We start from the raw sequence: 21,628 nt of genomic DNA, 5'->3' as shown, positions 1-21,628 counted from the left end.
CCTTGCTCACACTGCAGCCTGGTTATCCCCGAGGACGCTGTTCCTGCTGACACCGACGCCACTGCCTGCACCGTGGTCTGTGGACACTGCTCATGAGGTACACAAAGCACCGTCCCGCACTGCACCGCAGCCTCGGTCCACTGACACCAGCACCATTGACTCCAGTGTCACCAGGTGTCCCTGCCTGTACCACGACCCGTGGACGCCCCACAGAGCATGTCCTGCGCCACACCGCAGACTTGGGCCTACCGACAACAGTGCTTCAGCAACAACGGCGCTGCCTGCACCGTGACCTGGTGACATCGCACGTCGCACTGCCGCGCTTCACTCGGCAGCCCTGGTCTCACCGACACAGCTGGACGCCGTCACCAAGCTGCTGCCTGCACCGTGACCTGTGGGCACCGCACGTCGCATCATCCCGCTTCACCCCGCAGCCCCAATGCCATCCACGCCAGCGCTCCTGACTTCATCAGCCAGAGTTCAATCTGCAACGCATGTGACTTCAAGGGCCCGACGACCCCCGCACCGACCTCCAGAACTGACGCCTGCGACGCTGCTCTCCGGATCTCATCGCGAGGATCATGACGCCCTGCATTTCCAAGGTACTGTTTGCGGGTCTTCCTGACACCGTAGCTGGCCTGCAACGCCGTGGCCAGCCTGAGCTGTTGGTTTTGTTGATCACGATGCCGTGATAGCCCCCTGTATTTTTAAGAATTTCTTGCAAAATTCATATCTTTATTACTGTATGTTGGATTTTTCTCATTTTGGTCTCTTTTATATAGATAAATATTGGCTATTTTTCTAAAACTGGTCTGGTATCCTTTTGTGGAGTTTTCACTGTATTACTGTATGTTATGTGGAAATGCTTTACACATTGCTTCTGAGATAAGCCTGACTGCTCGTGCCAAGCTACCAATGGGGTGAGCAGGGGTTATCTGAGCGGGTATCTCCCTTTTCCTGACTAGAGTGAGGGTCCATACTTGGACAGGGTGTAAACAGACTGCCACCTAGGGACCCCAAACCTAACATAACCAAAAGGCTGTGAAGGGGAAATTTGGCAGAACAGCAGGTGGTCTTATAAGCTTAGTGGCAGTAAAATATATAATTAAGGGCCAGGTTTACTAACATTAAGAATACCGATTTCCTAATTGCGATTATCTCTGAATCGCAATTAGGAAATCAGTATTCCTAATGTATGAAATGTTTTGTTCCCAAATAGGGATTCCTAGTAGATCACAAATTGACCTACCTCATGAATATTAATAAGGTGCGTCGCAATTTGTGGCCCATTAGGAATCGGAGTCATCACAGGGATGGTGGCCTGCTGTGTTCAGCAGACCACCATATCTGTGATTGCGTTTAAATAGTGCAATCCTTTCCTCAATGGAAAACAGGATGCATTTAAAAAAGGAAAATTACACTTTTAAGTTTCATTTTTTATGAGCATACAGGGGTCAATATTTGTTCTTAAACCCAAATTGCAATTTTGTAACAAGTTACTGAATTGAAATTTGGAGTTTGTACATTTCAGAAAGCATTTTTGCGGTTGCAGATGCCTTGATTCTGCGAATTGAGCTGTTTGTGACAGCAAAAATGCTTTGTACATATGGCCCATGAAGTTTTAGAACCTTCAATGAATCTTTAGATTTCTTAACATTTGCAATTTTCTGGCCTAATCTATGATGAAGACTGGTATAGATTTGATAATTGTGTACACATATTTTGTCCCTGAAAAAGCACATGACCGGCCTTCTCAAAAGAATAAGATCTAAGTTTTCAACTGTTGCAACAGTTATACTCGGAGACCTCAATGCCAAAATCCCCTGTCAAATGAAAGTGGATGATTTCCAGTTAGCAAAAGAAACTGGATTGTATATGCCAGCTCAAATATTTAAAGATATCCAAGGTGATGTTAAAGGGAAAATACTGGGGGAGTTGTTGGATGGTTCAAATTTGATAATAATTAATGGTCGGCGTAAAGGTGATTAGCCTGGTTAACATACATTTAATAATGGGAGATGGTGCTTGCTCATAAATTATGCAATTATATCGGCAGAAGATTTCCACCTGGGGGATGACCTCGAAGTAGGGGCTAAGGCTGGTAGGGACTGTACGCCTCTTTTACTGACCTTAGCAAAAGTAACACAAAGAAGGGCTATATGGCAGAATACAAACCAGGCCAGATGCATTAATGAACGAAAGATAACATGCTTAGTATAACTAAAAAGGCAGAAATAATAAAATAACTTTTATTATCAAACAAAGACCTGACACCCTATGCCATCAGGGAAGAATATGAAAATGTAATAGCTAGAAGTCATAGCCTAGCAGGTGAGGCAGTAACTAGAGATAATGTGGTTAAGGATACACCTCGCCACCAAAAGGATTTGGCAGAAGCCAAACTGAATAGAAAAATAAGGGAAGCATTTAAACTGAAGCGAGGTGAAATGGAGGCAACTATGAAACAACATAGGAAATTGTCCAGAAGGGAAATCGGAAGACTCACTTGTTCTAAGAATGATAATTTATGGCTACAGGTTAAAATAGCCCTGCGTAAAGGGGAAAAAAAATGTTTTAGAAACTGGTCACTAAAAAAAAGTAGAAGGTTTGCCATTATCTGAGGGGGATTGAATAAAGTATATCACAAATCTTTAGAGTGTGAATGAAAATGAATGGAATCAACTCTCTAGGACGCTTGTTGAAGCCTATTTATCTGATGTTACAACCTCCAAAGTGGAACTATTCATACTTTCATTACCAGAAGCTAAGTTGAGAAATCATAAAGTAAATGTCTGCAGGCCCATGGTCCAAATGGGCTATGTGCTAATGTCGTGGATCCATTTTAGTTTGCCTGGGTATAGGAGTTTAGCTTAACTTTGGCTTGCAGGCCTGTGCCCTTTTACCTAGATAAACATGCTTTGATTTATTATTCATTTTTATTTCTTTTACCATTGCTTGCAGTTCTTGCATTTTAGAAGAAATGTTTTTATTTTATAATCAGTTGCCATTCAGTGAAAGCATCATTACTAGTAATGTACGTATTGGAATGTCATCATGTTCCTTTGGGTCCCGTTGGACAAGAACAGAATGTGAACATGTCAGGCATTTTGTTATTATACTGCCGATCCAACTTAGCACACACAATCTAACTCTTAGGTATATACCCATATCTGGATGTCCACACGGACAATAAAATGGGCCTTATAAAACACTCTTGGAGACCAAGGTTATTAGAGGGGGTGTCACCCAGGATATTCCATCCATACTGCATGTCCCTATGCAACAAACTTCAGCCTTTGTGTCTCTACACTGCCTGATTTGGAGACTGGAGGCCGACCTTGTCCTAAGGTAATGGGGGTTAAGGCACTTCTCATGGACATAGCTTGGTGTAGATTAGGTTTATCGTACCTTGCTCTCTTTAGGGTAGACACTACACTTTAGGGAGGAATTTGTATGTTCGTGTTTATTGCAAAATGTTTGCATTGTTCATACTCATCGCTTATTCTCACAATCCTGATTTTGTCTTTTGTCATTATCCTAATCATTGCAGCTCATACATTTTATTATAGATTGCAGTCTTTTCAATAATTATTTTGAAAACTATCCTGCACCTTCTTTCTTGCCTGTGTGTGTGTTTGTGTGTGTATGTGTGTGTAACAGACTCATTTCTAACGAGAAAAAAAAGGGTAAAACTTGTTGCACTACGATTTACCTGAGAGGATTTCAGAGTCCATGTGCTTGGCTGCCAGAAATCACCTTTACTGTTGGTGTTTTGGTGAGGTGCTGCCAGAAAGCCGGAAAGAGCAACCAGCTGGCCGCCAGCTGCCAGCTGGTTGCTTACAATCCGGGGTGCTGCTGCCCATAATCCAGCAGTCTTGTAGATATACAAGGGTCCCTATGAACCTAACATACTGAAACAGGATCCTAAAGTGTGGGCTCAAGTTCTCACCCAGCATTTCCCTCGGTAATAAGGTCTCATAAAATGCCCGAAACCACCAGTACACACAAGCTGTAACGACAGTGTGCATGTGCTTGGTGAGGGGTGACCCGGGGGTAAAATACATGCTGCAGCCCTTGGGGACCCTCCCTGGTCACATGGCCCTTGGTACCAAGGGTACCTTTTACAAGGGACTTAACTGTGTGCCAGGGGTGTACCAATTGTGGAAACAAAGGTACAGTTTTTGGGAGAGAACTCTGGTGCTGGGGCCTGGTTAGCAGGATCCCAGCACACCCTCAGTCAAGTTGGCATCAACATCGGGCAAAAAGTGGGGGATAACCATGCCAACAAGTGCATTTTCCTCCACTTTTCAACTATGGTGATAGTTCAGTGTTTCGTAGGAAAAACATGGTCAAACAGCTGCTAAAAAGAAAATCTATTGAAATGGCTCTAAAGAACTGCCAAGGAAGACTAGCTTGCTTATTGTCATGTATTTTAGAGGGCACTGACAACCTTATCTAAAAGATATAAAGAAAAGGCAAATACGAAGATAGATGTTGAAGCTGGGACTCGACCAAGCGCCCGCTTTTATAAAGTGGAGAAAGAGTGTAGGAAAGTACCATCTTGCCTGGCATGTTACCCCCATTTTTCACTGTATATATGTTGTTTTAGTTGTATGTGTCACTGGGACCCTGCCAGCCAGGGCCCCAGTGCTCATAAGTGTGCCTGAATGTGTTACCTGTGTTATGACTAACTGTCTCACTGAGGCTCTGCTAATCAGAACCTCAGTGGTTATGCTCTCTCATTTCTTTCAAATTGTCACTAACAGGCTAGTGACCAATTTTACCAATTTACATTGGCATACTGGAACACCCTTATAATTCCCTAGTATATGGTACTGAGGTACCCAGGGTATTGGGGTTCCAGGAGATCCCTATGGGCTGCCGCATTTCTTTTGCCACCCATAGTGAGCTCTGACAATTCTTACACAGGCCTGCCACTGCAGCCTGAGTGAAATAACGTCCACGTTATTTCACAGCCATTTTACACTGCACTTAAATAACTTATAAGTCACCTATATGTCTAACCTTTACCTGGTAAAGGTTGGGTGCTAAGTTACTTAGTGTGTGGGCACCCTGGCACTAGCCAAGGTGCCCCCACATTGTTCAGGGCCAATTCCCCGGACTTTGTGAGTGCGGGGACACCATTACACGCGTGCACTACATATAGGTCACTACCGATATGTAGCTTCACAATGGTAACTCCGAATATGGCCATGTAACATGTCTATAATCATGGAATTGCCCCCTCTATACCATCCTGGCATAGTTGGCACAATCCCATGATCCCACGGGTCTCTAGCACAGACCCTGGCACTGCCAAACTGCCTTTCCCGGGGTTTCACTGCAGCTGCTGCTGCTGCCAACCCCACAGACAGGTTTCTGCCCTCCTGGGGTCCAGCCAGGCCTGGCCCAGGAAGGCAGAACAAAGGACTTCCTCAGAGAGAGGGTGTTACACCCTCTCCCTTTGGAAAATGGTGTTAGGGCTGGGGAGGAGTAGCCTCCCTCAGCCTCTGGAAATGCTTTCATGGGCACAGATGGTGCCCATTTCTGCATAAGCCAGTCTACACCGGTTCAGGGACCCCTCAGCCCTGCTCTGGCGCGAAACTGGACAAAGGAAATGGGAGTGACCACTCCCCTGACCTGCACCTCCCCTGGGAGGTGCCCAGAGCTCCTCCAGTGTGCTCCAGACCTCTGCCATCTTGGAAACAGAGGTGCTGCTGGCACACTGGACTGCTCTGAGTGGCCAGTGCCAGCAGGTGACGTCAGAGACTCCTTCTGATAGGCTCCTTCAGGTGTTGCTAGCCTATCCTCTCTCCTAAGTAGCCAAACCCTCTTTTCTGGCTATTTAGGGTCTCTGTCTTTGGGGATTCCTTAGATAACGAATGCAAGAGCTCATCCGAGTTCCTCTGCATCTCTCTCTTCACCTTCTGCCAAGGAATCGACTGCTGACCGCGCTGGAAGCCTGCAAAACTGCAACAAAGTAGCAAAGACGACTACTGCAACTCTGTAACGCTGATCCTGCCGCCTTCTCGACTACTTTCCTGGTGGTGCATGCTGTGGGGGTAGTCTGCCTCCTCTCTGCACTAGAAGCTCCGAAGAAATCTCCTGTGGGTCGACGGAATCGTCCCCCTGCAACCGCAGGCACCAAAGAACTGCATCACCGGTACCCTGGGTCTCCTCTCAGCACGACGAGCGAGGTCCCTTGAATCCAGCAACTCTGTCCTAGTGACTCCCACAGTCCAGTGACTCTTCAGTCCAAGTTTGGTGGAAGTAAGTCCTTGCCTCCCCACGCCAGACTGCATTGCTGGGAACCGTGACTTTTGCAGCTACTCCGGCCTCCGTGCACTTCCGGCGGAAATCCTTTGTGCACAGTCCAGCCTGGGTCCACGGCACTCTAACCTGCATTGCACGACCTCCTAAGTTGTCCTCCGGCGGCGTGGGACTCCTTTGTGCAACTTCGGGTGAGCACCGTTTCACTCCACTTCGTAGTGCCTGTTCCGGCACTTCTGTGGGTGCTGCCTGCTTCTGAGAGGGCTCCTTGTCTTGCTCGACGCCCCCTCTGTCCCCAGACGCAATTGGCGACATCCTGGTCCCTCCTGGGCCACAGCAGCATCCAAAAACCCTAACTGCACGATTTGCAGCTAGCAAGGCTTGTTGGCGGTCTTTCTTCAGGAAAACACTTCTGCACGACTCTCCACGGCGTGAGGGATCCGTCCTCCAAAGGGGAAGTTCCTAGCCCTTGTCGTTCCTGCAGAATCTTCAGCTTCTACTGTCCAGTAGCAGCTTCTTTGCACCCACAGCTGGCATTTCCTGGGCATCTGCCCATCTCCGACTTGCTTGTGACTTTTGGACTTGGTCCCCTTGTTCCACAGGTACCCTCGTTTGGAAATCCATCGTTGTTGCATTGCTGATTTGTGTCTTTCCTGCAGAATTCCCCTATCACGACTTCTAAGTCCTTTGGGGAACTTTAGTGCACTTTGCACTCACTTTTCAGGGTCTTGGGGTGGGCTATTTTTCTAACCCTAACTGTTTTCTTACAGTCCCAGCGACCCTCTATAAGGTCACATAGGTTTGGGGTCCATTCGTGGTTCGCATTCCACTTTTGGAGTATATGGTTCAGGGGTGTGGAATTTATTAAAATATCTACTTGTCCAGGGGACAGGTTGCTTCTCAAATCTACTTGTCCTGTAAAAAGATCTACTTGTCCCTTTGGTGCCATGTAGTGTGGCGACAAATTATGGCAGCAATTAATAGCTTCTCTGAATATGCCAGGGCTACTACCATAGTAGGGCTTGAATACTTGGAGTTTCAATCCCTACTGTAGCAATTTCCTTATTTTGCCACCTTTCTGCAGATCTGCATACTGGGGCTGGAGGAAGCAGTAAGCAATAGTTCCAGGGCTGGAATGCCTTTGAGTCTGCAAACCTACTAACCTGCATGTTTTAACGATTTTTACCAGCTTCTCTCTAATATTTTCCCATAATAAGAAAGGTTGGACATTTACTCCTGACAATGGCAGAATTAGAACTTCTTCCAGGGTTGGGAAGAAAGTGGCTGGAGGGAAAATGAACTTGCAAATGCTCAATAGATTTTCACATGAGCAAATCTACACATCGTATTTACCCACGCTAAAATACAGTTCACAAATATTTTATAGGGGTACGACATATACCATGGGTGCACTTTTGTGACTTTCTTTAAGAATTTGGGGCCACAAGTAGGTAGGTTCAGATTTGTGACCTGCAAATTGCGAGTCGCAAATCCGAATGTAGGATGGTGTCCTTGACACCATCTGTGAATCGCAAGGGCTTCGCAAATGCCCACATCATGAATAATCATGAGGTGGGTCGCAATTTGCGACCCCCTCACGAATGGTGGCCTGCTGGAGACAGCAGACCACCATGTCTGTGACTGCTTTTCAATAAAGCAGTTTTTTTTGGGTTTTTTTGTAATGCACCCAGTTTTCCTTAAAGGAAAACGAGATGCATAACAAAAACGAAAAATGAAACGTTTTCGTTTCATTTTTTCAGAGCAGGCAGTGGTTCTCAGGACCACTGCCTGCTCTGAAAAAATGTTTACAGTGACATTCACAATGGGGAAGGGGTCCCATGGGGATCCCTTCCCTTTTGCGAAAGTGTTAGCACCCATTTGAAATGGGTGCAAACTGCGATTGGTTTGCGCCCGCGTTCGCGGTCACAAAACAATCCTACATTGCACTGCGAGTTGCAATTAGGAAGGGAACACCCCTTACTAATTGCGAGTAGCAAACCCATTTTGTGATTCGGTAACCAGGTTACTGAATCGCAAAACTGGGTTTGTGCATCGCAATGTGCTTTTTGCACGTCGCAAACAGCGAAAGTCGCTGTTTGCGACATGCAAAAAGCTACCTACATGTGGGTCTTGGTCCCTAATTAGGTCTGGTGTTAACAAAGACATTTTGTTTTTATTAAACTTCTATTTCTCTCTCTTTCGGCTGGCTTTACTGTGAGTGATCGCATTCTGCTCTTCCACAAGGAGCATATTGCCACACAAAGTAGTTTTGTTCAGTGTCAGGAACTACAGTGGCAATCAGTGACGTAACGAAACTGGAGGGTGCCCCTTTGCAAAGAACATGGAGGAGCCCCCTCTCCAGACTCACTCAGGGCAGGTGCTGTGCTGACGGGGCCCCCTGGAGGGCGGCTGCGGGGCCTTTGTTATGCCGCTGGTGGCAACGTGTGCTTTAAGAGTTCAAAAACTTTTGGGGGGGTTTTTGCCAATGTTTGCTACAATGTTGAGGGCCTGGTAGCTCCCACAACAATAAAGTGTTACAAAAGCCATGTCAAAACAAGACACGCATTGATGAAACTAAAAGACTTATAAAAGTATGTCAGATCAGTTGGCTTTGTCAGTGTTTGTTTATTTTCATGCTTCCCATAATCGTGTTGAAAATGGTTACACTGATTTTCCATTAGAAATATTTTTCGGAAATACTAGCATGCATCAACACATTTTACTAAATGACACTTCATTTGCATATAATCAGAGAGCATTCTGGGAGCATTATACTTAGCCTCTTAGCCTAAACTTTTCAAACATGTGTGTACACGTTTTTTTTTGTTTTGTACTGGAACCAACGTCAGTAGTGAAGTGTGACCTTAAAACATTTATTTACAGCATGCACCCTAATAATGAAGGCTTTCAAATAATGAACCATAAATACAAGTTCGAACAGCATTATCTTTTGGAAACACATTACCTCAACTGCAGAGAGTTCAACTCTCTGTAAACAGGCAGCCAAAGGGTTTGTGCTGCAGGGGGTTGGGCCTACTTGTCCCAAGGACAAAGTAAACATAAAAACTTGTTGCCCTTGACCCCAAACAAGATGTCCTCGGGCGATAGGAATTCCACATCCCTGTGTTGCCCCTATCCCTATGTGTCCCCATTGCATCCTATTGTAACTATACATTGTTTGCACTGTTTTCTAATACTATTACTGCATATTTTGGTATTGTGTACATATATCTTGTGTATATTTGCTATCCTCATACTGAGGGTACTCACTGAGATACTTTTGGCATATTGTCATAAAAATAAAGTACCTTTATTTTTAGTATATCTGTGTATTGTGTTTTCTTATGATATTGTGCATATGACACTAGTGGTACTGTAGGAGCTTCACTCGTCTCCTAGTTCAGCCTAAGCTGCTCTGCTAAGCTACCATTATCTATCAGCCTAAGCTGCTAGACACCCTATACACTAATAAGGGATAACTGGGCCTGGTGCAAGGTGTAAGTACCCCTAGGTACTCACTACAAGCCAGTCCAGCCTCCTACAAAGAGTAAGAAGGATAACGGAATAGTGAGTGCAAATATGATCAGTCGTCCCTTTTGCAATTACTGTGAACTGACATTGGTTTATCTTATTGTCTTTTGTATTGCTTTTGGTGGGGAGAGAAAGAAAATGCTTTTGCCAATTTTTTGTGAATCCAAAATCTGTCACTTAAAACATGGATAACATTTAGTATGAAATGTAATGATAGTCGTTTATGATATGCATTGGGTAGATATCTTGATATTTTTATGATTAAACAAGAATAGGATAGAGTGTTTAAAGAAATGATTATCATGGGGGATTACGACAAGCCAGCACATTGCACTTCTCCCTTATTATGTAATTTATTGAATGTAAGAAGGATGAAACACTGACTAATTTAGTTAGTATGTTTTTTTATGGCTGAGATTATATGGCGATTCAATACAACTTCTTTTTAGGGGTGATACCTGTGGTGGAATTGTTGTATCTTATCTCAGTTTAGCTGTTAGATTGGTAGACTTGCTGGCTGACAACCAGTAACTAAGAAATGTGTTCATTAGAGCCAGGGAATATTAAGGTACTTGCACTTTTTACAGTAATTTTGATTTACTGTTTTTGTAGTTTTTAAGGACAGTTCGAATTGGATATTAAGCACATTGCACTTTCTTCTCTGCTGAATCAGATTTTAATATTGACCTAAAGATGTCATATTTTTTAGAATAGATAGAAGAGGAGTATGATATATGTGATGCTCTCGAATAGATACTTATTAAATGAAATGTTTGTATATCTGATGGCAGAGTAATAACGCAGAATTTAGGTTTTATGCAACATAATAGTTTTTAATCTTTTATGAAATGTTTTTGAAGTCCATTACATGTTGCATGTTTGTGTTGCCTTATCGGCACAATAGCAAACTACGAATAAATTAAACTGAATTGAAACTAAAAGATCCACCAAATCAAAACCATTACATCACTACTTCCTGAGGAATGAGATTTCCTTTGCTGGGCTCTTTGGGTGATTGAATGTCTGGTTACTGACCAAAGTATCATGTTTGGTCCGTAGTGAGGTGCTAGTCAGACATCCTGGCCCTTTACTTCAGTCTTATGGATAGTGCAGAATACCTTGAATTTGATCCTTCCATCCATCGGGAGCCAGTGGAGTGCTTTCAGAACAGATTTGATGTCATTTGCTGGACGAGGCATGCGCAAGTGCTCTTGCATATAGATGTGTCTTGCAGTTGAAAGTTTATGTTCTTACAGTGAAGTCTATGCCCCCCTATTTACTTGTCCCAGGCCTCTGACTCCGCTGTCATTCGTGACCTGCCCACCATTTATTGTCACTAGTGTTTTTGTGTGTCGAGTGCATTCTATAATAGGTATGGCTACCTTCTTTCTTTACGTACTGAAAGCTACTGTACACTTTTCAGCAAGTTCTGTAACCTTATAGATAGTCAAATAACTTGGATGATGATTTTTGGGATCTACTGCAACCAGCAGTGATTATACGGCTCACTCCCTACCACAATTCGGGCACAGGACCAATAAGGTGGTGAAAACTCAAGACACAGCTAGATATGCCCTTGTCTTCTCTTCTTGTGCAAACTAACTACCAGAGCATCTAGATATTGTCCACCTGGACCTAACCCCCATCCAGTGCTTGATTTGTAAATAAAAAGGTGCCGGTGCCCAAAGCTCTCCTCTTAAACACGCGACTGCTGCAATTAAATGTGTGAACATGGAATACTGAGGCGGCGTAATCCTGAAGTCATCTCGGGCCTCTTCAATCCATTTAAAGCCACTCCCTGCCCCTTCAGCTCACTCTTGCAGCTTTTTACTTTCTTCCTTTGTGACGCTTTTTCGTTTTTTCCTTCATCCGTCTTTCTCATATGTGTCTTTTCCTCGCAGCAACTGCTTAAGGCCGAAGAAAGCCCCGGCCCTCAAAAATAAGTGCTGGTGCTCAGCACCGGAAACAACAAGCACAAATTAAGCACTGCCCCCATCCCCCAATTGTTTTGGTCCGTGCACCTGGCCAATTAGAACACTCTGATCCACCCTTTTACATGATGTCTGGCTGTCCCATTTCCAACCATATCCTTAGCCCGGCAATACAGACAAAACCAAATGCATGAAAAACAAATAATACTGTTGGATGTACGGAACCTAAAGGGCAAGTGAGATTGTACTACTGACCGGCATGTGATATCGAGAACATAATATCAATGGACAAAATATTGAACAGTGAGTACATATAGGGCAATATAGATTTACTATTCCTAACCCTAAAACTACGTACCTGAAAGAAATACGTACAGTCTAGGTAGATATATGTGGAGATAGATACTTACCTTTGGATATTTTATTTTCCATATTCTGTCCTCGATATTCTGTTCCATCAGTATCAGTACTGTTGATTCAACGTTCAAGAGGCACACCCAAATGTGATAATGGGCCTGAAGATCACTTGTCTGATGAGTCCCTAATTTCTACTATCGATCAAGCTCTATATTTAAATTATCTAATTATCAATTACGCGCCCTACCCCAATCAATCAATCAATCACTGCATTTGTAAAGCGCGCTACATACCCACAAGGGTCTCAAGGCGCTGGGGGGGGGTGCTACTGGTCGAAGAGCCAGGTCTTGAGGAGTCTTCTGAAGGCCAGCAGGTCCTGGGTCTGTCGTAGGATGGTGGGGAGAGTGTTCCAGGTCTTGGCGGCGAGGTAGGCGAAGGATCTGCTGCCGGCGGTGGTTTTTCGGATGCGGGGGACTGTGGCGAGGGCGAGGTTGGCTGAGCGGAGGCTTCGGGTGGGGGTGTGGAAGCTGAGTCGGTTGTTGAGGTAGGTGGGTCCGGTGTTGTGCAGTGCTTTGTGTGCGTGGATCAGGAGCTTGAAGGTGATCCTTTTGTTGACGGGGAGCCAGTGCAGGCCTCTCAGGTGGAGTGTGATGTGGTTGCGGCGGGGGACATCGAGGATGAGTCGGGCCGAGTCGTTCAGGATGCGTTAGAGTCGTCTCAGGAGCTTGTTTGTAATTCCTGAGTAGAGGGCGTTCCCGTAGTCGAGTCTGTTGGTGATGAGGGCCTGGGTAACGTTTTTTCTCGTGTCGAGGGGGATCCATTTGAAGATCCTGCGGAGCATACGGAGGGTGTTGAAGCAGGACGCGGAGACGGAGTTGACTTGCCTGGTCATGGAGAGAGTGGAGTCGAGGATGACCCCCACTGCGGCTGAAGAATGTTTTTCCTACCCAGTAATTAACTGTACCTCCTCAACTAGCCCTTTCCCAAAATCTAGACCCTATTTGTTCATTATGAATTGTCAGTGCGCAGACTTAGTCTACGTAAAGCAATACCCACTAGAAATAGGGTTTCACCAATCCTGTTGTATGAGCTCTAGGCAGCGTCAAGTATTTTGAACTCTAGACCACGTCCTGCCTATAAAAGGCTGGTAAAGCTGAGGAGAAGTCTGGCATTACTGGTACTGGGCTAAGCAGGCCGAGACACTTGGAGGGGTGTTATGAGCTTGCTGATTCCCACGCCCCCCAAGCACTGCTTCCTGCAGGCAGAATCATGTGTTGTATGGTAAAGTAAAACTCGGTTGCATTATGAATTGCGGACTGTGTTCCCAGTATTGTATACACCTGTTGGTATTTTACACCTTTATGATTTCCCAGTTCCATGACTCTTCCTAGTCCCCTAGACACAACCTTATTCTTCTGTTTTCATTCAAGTACCCCTGGAAAAATAGGCCCACTAGGTAGGCATACATTAGTAAATATGGGAAAGGGAAAGTCTGGTATGTGTGGGGGTTTGGAGCAGGTGTTGGATAGTGTTGGGAAAACTCCGAAATTCAGAAAATTGTGGGTATTTCCAAACATTTTCCATGCATTTGTCATTCTGAACAAAGATGGAAATGTCCTATTCCATTAGGTAGCAGTAAGTGTGCTTTCAGGATAGAATTGTTGCAGATCGCTATGATATTTAGGGCCAGATGTAAGTACTTTCTGAATTGCGACTCTCAAATTGCGAGTCATAGAGACTCACAATTTGTGAGTCGCAATTCAGAATGTAGGATGGTGCCCCTGACACCATCTGCGACTTGCAAGGGGGTCACAAAGGCCCACCTCATTAATATTAATGAGGTGGGTCGCAATTTGCTACCCCCTTGAGTCTCGCAGCACTCACAGGGATGGTGGCCTGCTGGAAACAGCAGACCACCATGTCTGTGACTGCTTTTAAATAAAGCAGTTTTTTCTTTTATAATGCAGCCCGTTTTCCTTAAAGGAATTTTTTCAGTGGTCCAACTGCCTGCTCTGAAAAAATGTTTTCAATGCCATTCACAAAGGGGAAGGGGTCCCATGCGGACCCCTTCCCTTTTGCGAATGGCTAGCACCCATTTGAAATGGGTGCTAACTGCGATTGTTTTGCGACCGCGTTCGCGGTCACAAAACAATTCAGCATCACGCTGCGACTCGTAATTAGGAAGGGGAACACCCCTTCCTAATTGCGACTCGCAGTCCCTTTTTGCGAATCGGTAACCAGGTTACCGACTCGCAAAACGGGGATTGGGTATCGCGATGTGCTTTTTGCACGTCGCAAACAGCAAAATTAGCTGTTTGCGACGTGCAAAAAGTTTTGAACATCTGGCCCTTTATGATGATGCATTCAAAGCTGTTCTTCTACAGGGGAAACATTTTCGCTGTACAGAAAAATCAACTTTAAAAGTGCTTAAATGCATTGAAACCCTAAGGCTACCTGATTTACTAAACCTATTAGATTGCCAGAATTTTGCCTTGAGACCATTGCAGACAAGGATAAGAAGCCAGAAGTTTTGCATAGGCCTGCTGCTTTATTTCGTACTATATTGTGAACAGACCCAAAGATCAAAGCTCTTCTACAAAGTTATTTTAAATGATTAAATGTAGTAATCACGGCGATCTGTCAAATTCTATTTAGAATAACTTGGCGTGCATACCATTCTAGACTTCTGGTCTGCGTGTACCTCGCAAATGGAGGTCTGTGCCCCGAAGAAAACCATTTATATTTCTAGAGATGTAAATCCTAAATCCTAACTTTTGTTTGGTTCTCTTTCAGTTGGCAAAGGACCTACTACTTCCTCCTCTTGAAGAGGAGAGGCGAAAACACAAAAAAAAGCGCCTGGTTCAGAATCCTAACTCCTACTTTATGGATGTCAAATGTCCAGGTAAATAAAGTTATTGTTCATAATACTCTACATCAACCTATTGACTTACTGGACACCTTCGTCTGGAGGCCCCTTACAAGTCCTTTTTTTTGTTTTGAACCAATGTATTTCTTGAGAAAACATTAACCTTCTGTGCAGTTTGTAGAGACCCACATTGCATAACTTTTTCCAGTTGCATTTCAGACATCTCCATATGATTTCAGAACCCCTGATCTTCCAAGAGTTAGATGAACTCTGTCTTCCCTGGGACCTGCTACAAAACCTTCACTGCTCTATGTGGTTTCTCCAAAAACTTGGTGATCGAATCCATCTGGAGCTCTTCTTTTTCTCTTCTCGGCCTCAGTTGTTAAGAAATTCACAAGTAACTGTCTTCTACAAGATGTTTAAACAAATGTAGTACTAAAATTAGAGATCCATCTCCTGTATGTGAATAGAAAATACAGATGAAAACATACACTTAGTGAAATTGAGAAAGATAAAAATGATCAAAATAAAAATTTGAGTGTTATTTACATTGATTGGGTGTGATTGTGAAGAGCTTTGAAAATAAGACATAAAACCTTAAATCATATCAGTTTATCTACAGGAAGCTATTACAGTTTTGTCAACAAAGGGCTTACTGACGAAAACCTAGTTACAGCTAAGATGAGCTGGGCTGCCTCATTTTGTACTACTTGGACCTCCATAATGGTATATATTGGTAGACTGAGAGATAGGCCATTGGCGTAGTCCAATCTGGACATTCCAGTAGCTGCCACCACTACATTTGTCCCTACTTTTGTTAAGAAAGGGAGGATTTTCTGGAGTGTACGTAAGTGGGAAAAGAATGATGACAACCGTGGAGAGCTGGTTCTTTAGTTTGAGTGATCCATCATACTTAACTCGTAGGACATTCACAGCTAATGATGGCCTAGGACATGGACCAAGTTGGGAATCCCAGTGTTCCCAGTATGTTGACTGCCATAGGTTGGTGTTACCATTAAGCACTAAGACCCCTGTTTTCTCTGCATTTAGCTTCAAGCGGCTTATACTCATCCCCTTCCATATCAACGCCATTACGCATTAGAAGGCCTGATGCGTGGCTGAGAAGTTGGATAGTCTTACCAATATGTTGGAGTCCACAGCATGCATATACGTTTTAAAGCCATTTATTGCCAAAGCCCTTAGTCTTTATAAAGATGCTGTGACAAGGAAAACCCATACAGCACTCCTTACGTTACTACTCATGGTGACGTACAAAAGCCAACTAACTTTTCAGTTTGCCTGTGTTTAATCAAAACAGCCTGATACTAAGTTCAGTGTCCTCCAGGCCAACCGCTGCAATTTGATTAAGTAGGATAACATGACTCACCGTATTGAATGCAGCTGACAGGTCCAGGAGGGCAAATTCATTACTCCAACCCAAATAACTATCCATGCGGAGATCGTCCATTATGGTGAGAAGAACTACGTTGGTGTTGTGGGCTGGGAGAAAAGTTCCTTGCATGTCATCTAAGAAACCTGGGGCAATATGTATGAACACTTTTTCCATAGACACAGAATGGGTAAAAACCTTTGATACATCTGGCCCCTGATGCCTTAATATGGTTGGAGATATGTTCTGTCACATGATGGTTCATAACATTGGCCCCAAAAGGGGCAAAACATTTTTGGTTCTGCCGGATCTGTCCTTGGTTTCTTTAGCAGAGGAGTCACTATGGTGTCTTTAAAGGCCCTAGGTACTAAGCCTTGTTCAAGAGACAAATCAACTATGGCTAAAAAGGCATCTGCTACAATATTAGGCAAGTGCATGATTTTTCGGGGTGGGGTGTGGGAGAAGTGTCCCCCAGAAAACCATATTTTACTTTTAGTAATTTCATGAGAAAATCTGCTTTAGGGAGGGGATCTAGGTCTGTCAAATTACACAGTTATCTCTGCATTTATATTTGACATTTTCTCTGTGAATTACTACTATTATTGCAGAGCTACTGCGTTGGAGACATAGGCCCTCATTTCAACACTGGTGGTCGGTGTCCGCCAGGGCAATAGTGGTGATAGTACCGCCAACAGGCTGGCGGTACTTGTCACCTTATTTGGACCGTGGCGGTTCTGCCGCTGTATACCGCCATGGTGGTCCCGGCGGCCGTAATTCGCCAGGGCAACGCTGCAAGCAGCGCTGCCCTGGGGATTTCGACTCCCCTTATCGCCAACCTGTCCGTGGCTGTAAACGCCGCCATGGAAAGGCTGGCAGTAAGGGGACTCGGGGTGCCCCTGGGGGCCCCTGCACTGCCCATGCACTTGGCATGGGCAGTGCAGGGGCCCCCAGGCACAGCCCCATCGTGCATTTGCGACGGGTGCCACTGCACCCGCTACAGATCAACATTGCCACCGGCTCTATTGCGAGCCAGCGGCAATGTTGATGTGACTTTTCCGCTGGGCCAGTGGAAATGTCGAAATAGGGAGCCAGTGATACCGCCAGCACTGGCAGTATACTGGTGCCCACAGCCTCGGCGGTCTTTGGGAAAGACCGCCAAGGTTGTAATGAGGCCCATAGTGTTGTTGACTGGTCTTGGCCTCGGAGATATCAGAAAATTTGTGATTGTTTGAGTCCTGACTGAGGTGGGCCTCCTTATAAGCCTGCCTCACTGAAATTATTAGTGTTTTGTAATCATCTACCCCCTTTCTAAACCTAAGTTTGTCCTGATCAGTGTATGCTTACCTGCAAGCCTCCTAAGGTTGGTCTTACCCTGGGCATGTTCCCTGAATACTAAGGCACTGGCTTATGAAGAGTTGATTGTCAATTAGCCTTGACTGGTACAAATCGTTCCACTGCAGATGCTAACCGGGCATTAAAGGCCTCACATTGTGATTCAACAGAGTCCTTTTGAATACACCTCGTCCGCTATAAATATATTGTAAAATAATCAAGGTTGACTTTCATCCAATTATAATATAATGTGCAAGTAAGTTTTGTACATTTTTGACGCATCATATTGTAGTTTCATTTGTGCAAGTAGAAATAGAATTAAATAGTGCTTTACCTAAATACATGGAGAGAGCAAGAGTATATCACTATTGGGCTTAACAACCCACAGATGAGCTAACATATTGCTGTCTTCCTGTGAGGAAGTTTGGATGAATTGAGTAAAACTGGGGTAATTATTCATATTATTCTTTATCCTTGCAGTTTTCTGATCATTATCATTTAGCACCTCATCACAGTGTCTGCTTAGAGACTTTGAGCCATATTTGCAAGCAGCTTGCGCCGCCGGTGCATCACTTTTTTTTTACGCACTGACTGTGCATGCTGCAGACCCATATCTATAAGGCCACGCAAAGCCACTTTGCGTGGCTTTTCATGGCCTTGGCGATATGGAGTAAGGCAGTGCAGCGCAAGTTGCTGCTTTGCCTTACCCCGCATCAAAGGGGCGTTCCATGGGTATTGTGGTGGCTTTTCCCACGTAACATAAGCAACCCAAAAAGGACAAAGTTGCTGCTGGCTTTCTTTATGGAAGGCTGCATTGCCCCCCACAGTTGAGACATTGTGCCAGGCCACCCTTAAGTGTGCCGAGGCTGAGAGTAAAGGATTGCACAACGAGGAGACTAGAGGTGTACACAAGCACCCGATTGTGGGAGAGTAGGATCACCTGTTGCTTACCTTGAAGGAGAAGCCAAAGGACAACAGCTTGCATCCGTGAACTCCCTAAGTGGCTTGGGCAGTCATGCTGGGCTCCTTAGAAAGAGCATGTATTAGTTCGAGGACCTGTAGGCGGTATTTGTGGGCCCGCATGTAATATGACAATGATTCCTTATACTGCAACTCCTAGCTCTTATTCTCCCCACCCTCGTTTCATCCTCGTCCCACCTTCCCGGTTGGCACTGGTAGTTAGACACTCCCTTGCCAGTACTGACTACTGCTACCAAGCATTAATCTTCAAATTTGCCCACCCCCTGCCTAAATTGTGTATTACTTGAACTAATGTGTATTCGCTTCATAAACCAACCTGAGATGAGGTGGCTGGCTTTGCTACCGCACACATTTTGCATGTGTAGCTCATCTCGTTGATTTAAAAAGAAAGAAAATTGTCTATAAAGATGATTTTTAAGAAATGGTCTTCACTCCAGTTTAGGGGTTCAGGGCAGCAATATTTCAGCTGCAATATCCTCTTCTCCAAAGCCGCAACAGCAGCCAATAGCTCTGGAAACTGAGCAATCGACTGCCTCTGAGATGGTGTAATCACAAGGAAGGTTCTGCACCTCCTACGCCGCTGTGTAAAAGGAGTTGTGCCCTTGCATTTTTAAATTGATGTATGTTAGGGTTTAGGGAGTGTGTGAACCAGTGTTATATACAGGGCCACAAGGATCCAGATAGCTATTGAGGGACTGGACCGTAATAACACTATGCACTTTATCAGAGCCGGCCTTTGCTAGGATAGCGCCCTAGGTGTGGGCAGAGAAAATTTTTGCACCGTTGCTGATAGTAGTGAATTAAATGAGGCAGCAGGGGGACATTTTTGTTTTCACTGGTCAGTACCTGGATGAGCAGCGCCTGGCCCCTGAACACAAAAATTCTTGGACCTCCCCCAGTTCACCTAAATCAGCATAGCTGTCTCACGCAGATGATGGTTTTGTTGATGTGTGTCAGTAGGGGTCAGAGGAAAAAAGGAGGGAAAGGAAGGGGGCTAAAGGGGTGTTAAAAACATTGTCTGTGGTATGATAATGAAGGAATAAAACCAATTTAAACTGGCAAATCAGAATAAACAGAACAGGCAGAGACAAGGCTGGACCAAGATGAGAAGGATGCTGCTATTGGCATAACCGTAATGCTCATAGTTCCATGCACCCCTCAAAATATTGGCGCCCTGGGCCTGGGACCAGCTCGCCCATGCTAAAGGCTGGCCCTGCACTTTATATTCTGAAGACTTCGGCCTGGCCAGTTTTCAGTGAATGGCATGAGCATACATGCCAGCATTTTAGAAGTAGGAAGTGGGAGATTTAAAAAAAATGATCAGGAGAATGTATTTCTCCCATTGATGGAGACACAATTTCAGGCGGGAGACAGCTAAAATAAAGGCATTTTTTGCTTCACAAATCGGGAGTCTCCAGTCTGAATCGAGCAGCGTGCTTTAAGGACCCTGGTTGTGGTGTCATGCTCCAGACCCTGTGGCACTTGGCTTAACACAAATGTTCTCTTTTAATTAAACTTAGCTGCTGAATGCTCAATTCACTGGGTACTTGCTCTCCTGCTCCTTTCATAAAGCGAGCAATGGTTGCCATGCCTGGCTGAGAAGCCAGAGAGCTCACTGCTCCACTACGGTGCAGTAACGTTAGCGTCCGCTGGCGGTCGGAGGACCACACCGTGGAAAAAACACAGCCCTGTTTTGTGTTCACGCTGCACAAAGATCATTGCCTATGGCAACTTATAGGGTTCGAAAAATTAATACAGTAATCCAATAAATAAACCATTCTTGAATAAAACAATATGACAGAAAGCAATAACACAATGAAGGGGTACTTATCTGCTGCTGGAGCAGCGAAGAAAGAGAGGGCACAGGAAGTCGGAAAGCCTAATTAAAGGGGTAGACGATCATGATTAGCTAGGAGATTTTTTTTGTCAAATTAAATAGGAAATGTAGTTTATGAAAGTTTTGAATTTGGTGCTGCTGTAAAACTAAATGGGGAAGGTTAAATCAAATGTTTTCACCCCGGCACCAGATGTATCAATATAAACGACTTTAGCTCGATCACCAGTTGTTGTCTACTTAACTAGTTATACCATTGGACTTGGATGCAGTCAGAAACTGATTTAATATCTACTGACTCTAAGCAATTGGTTTTATTCAGAATTTGTTGCTGTAATCCCAGTACTGTACCTACATCCTGAACCTGTCTATAAAATTTCATTAATAAGTTCCTCACTAAAAAAAAATGAACACCTGTTTTTCACGGGTATATAGCACACTTTGGGCCATATGTAGGAAAGCTTTTTCCCTTAGACACAGAATGGGTAAAATCCTTTCGTACATCTGGCCCTTTGAAACATATTTTGGCTGACAGTGAGCATGATGACCATCTCAGGAACACAATTCAAGGATGTGTGGAATCCTTTCACCTTTAAGTGCTCCTGTTCCTTTAGAAGGAACATTGGAACTAGTAGCCACTGCATTACAGATATGTACTAGGTTGTAGTAAACTGCAGTATGCCAATGGTAATCTCTGATTTATTATTTCGAACTGTACCTAGGCTTCTGAGCAGCGGAAATGCATTTAGTGAACTGTAATGTGAATACATCTCTGAATTCCCTGAAAGAGCCATTTAAATGGAGCTATCCATGGTTATGAAATGCAGCACATGCATGCAAACTGCATCATCCGTTTTAATTGTCCTACTTGAAAAGTTAGCATTGGGCATTGCAGGTTGATTATATTTAAAACTTGTTTTCTTCATGGGTTCAAAATAATTGCACACAGGGTCACTACTTACCTTGTATTCTGTATTAATGAAAACACTTCTCTCAAAAGTGTGTACCACAATTAATACTCTATTCTACATGGACTTGGATAGAAATTCTTCTGTTCCTTAGATGATGTTAATGGGGCACACAGACTGTTTCACTGTAGAACAGATGCCTTAGCCAGACACTAGTACATAAAAAGA

At 44.3% G+C, this 21,628-nt stretch overlaps 1 protein-coding gene across 1 annotated transcript in view; it reads left to right on the top strand.

Annotated features, from left to right (window-relative positions):
* The window catches only part of RPS27L (ribosomal protein S27 like), an 82,559-nt gene that overhangs the window by 30,863 nt on the left and 30,068 nt on the right, over nt 1-21,628 (top strand). The window contains exon 2 of the mRNA XM_069222006.1: nt 14,883-14,991. Coding sequence (XP_069078107.1) covers nt 14,883-14,991 — 109 coding nt within the window. The remainder of the gene's footprint in view (nt 1-14,882; nt 14,992-21,628) is intronic.

The sequence above is a fragment of the Pleurodeles waltl genome, chromosome 3_1 (assembly GCF_031143425.1).
Source record: "Pleurodeles waltl isolate 20211129_DDA chromosome 3_1, aPleWal1.hap1.20221129, whole genome shotgun sequence".
In the NCBI taxonomy this organism is placed as follows: Eukaryota; Metazoa; Chordata; class Amphibia; order Caudata; family Salamandridae; genus Pleurodeles; species Pleurodeles waltl.
The sequence above is the reverse complement of the archived record's forward strand: the minus strand, read 5'-3'. Positions and strand labels throughout refer to the sequence as shown.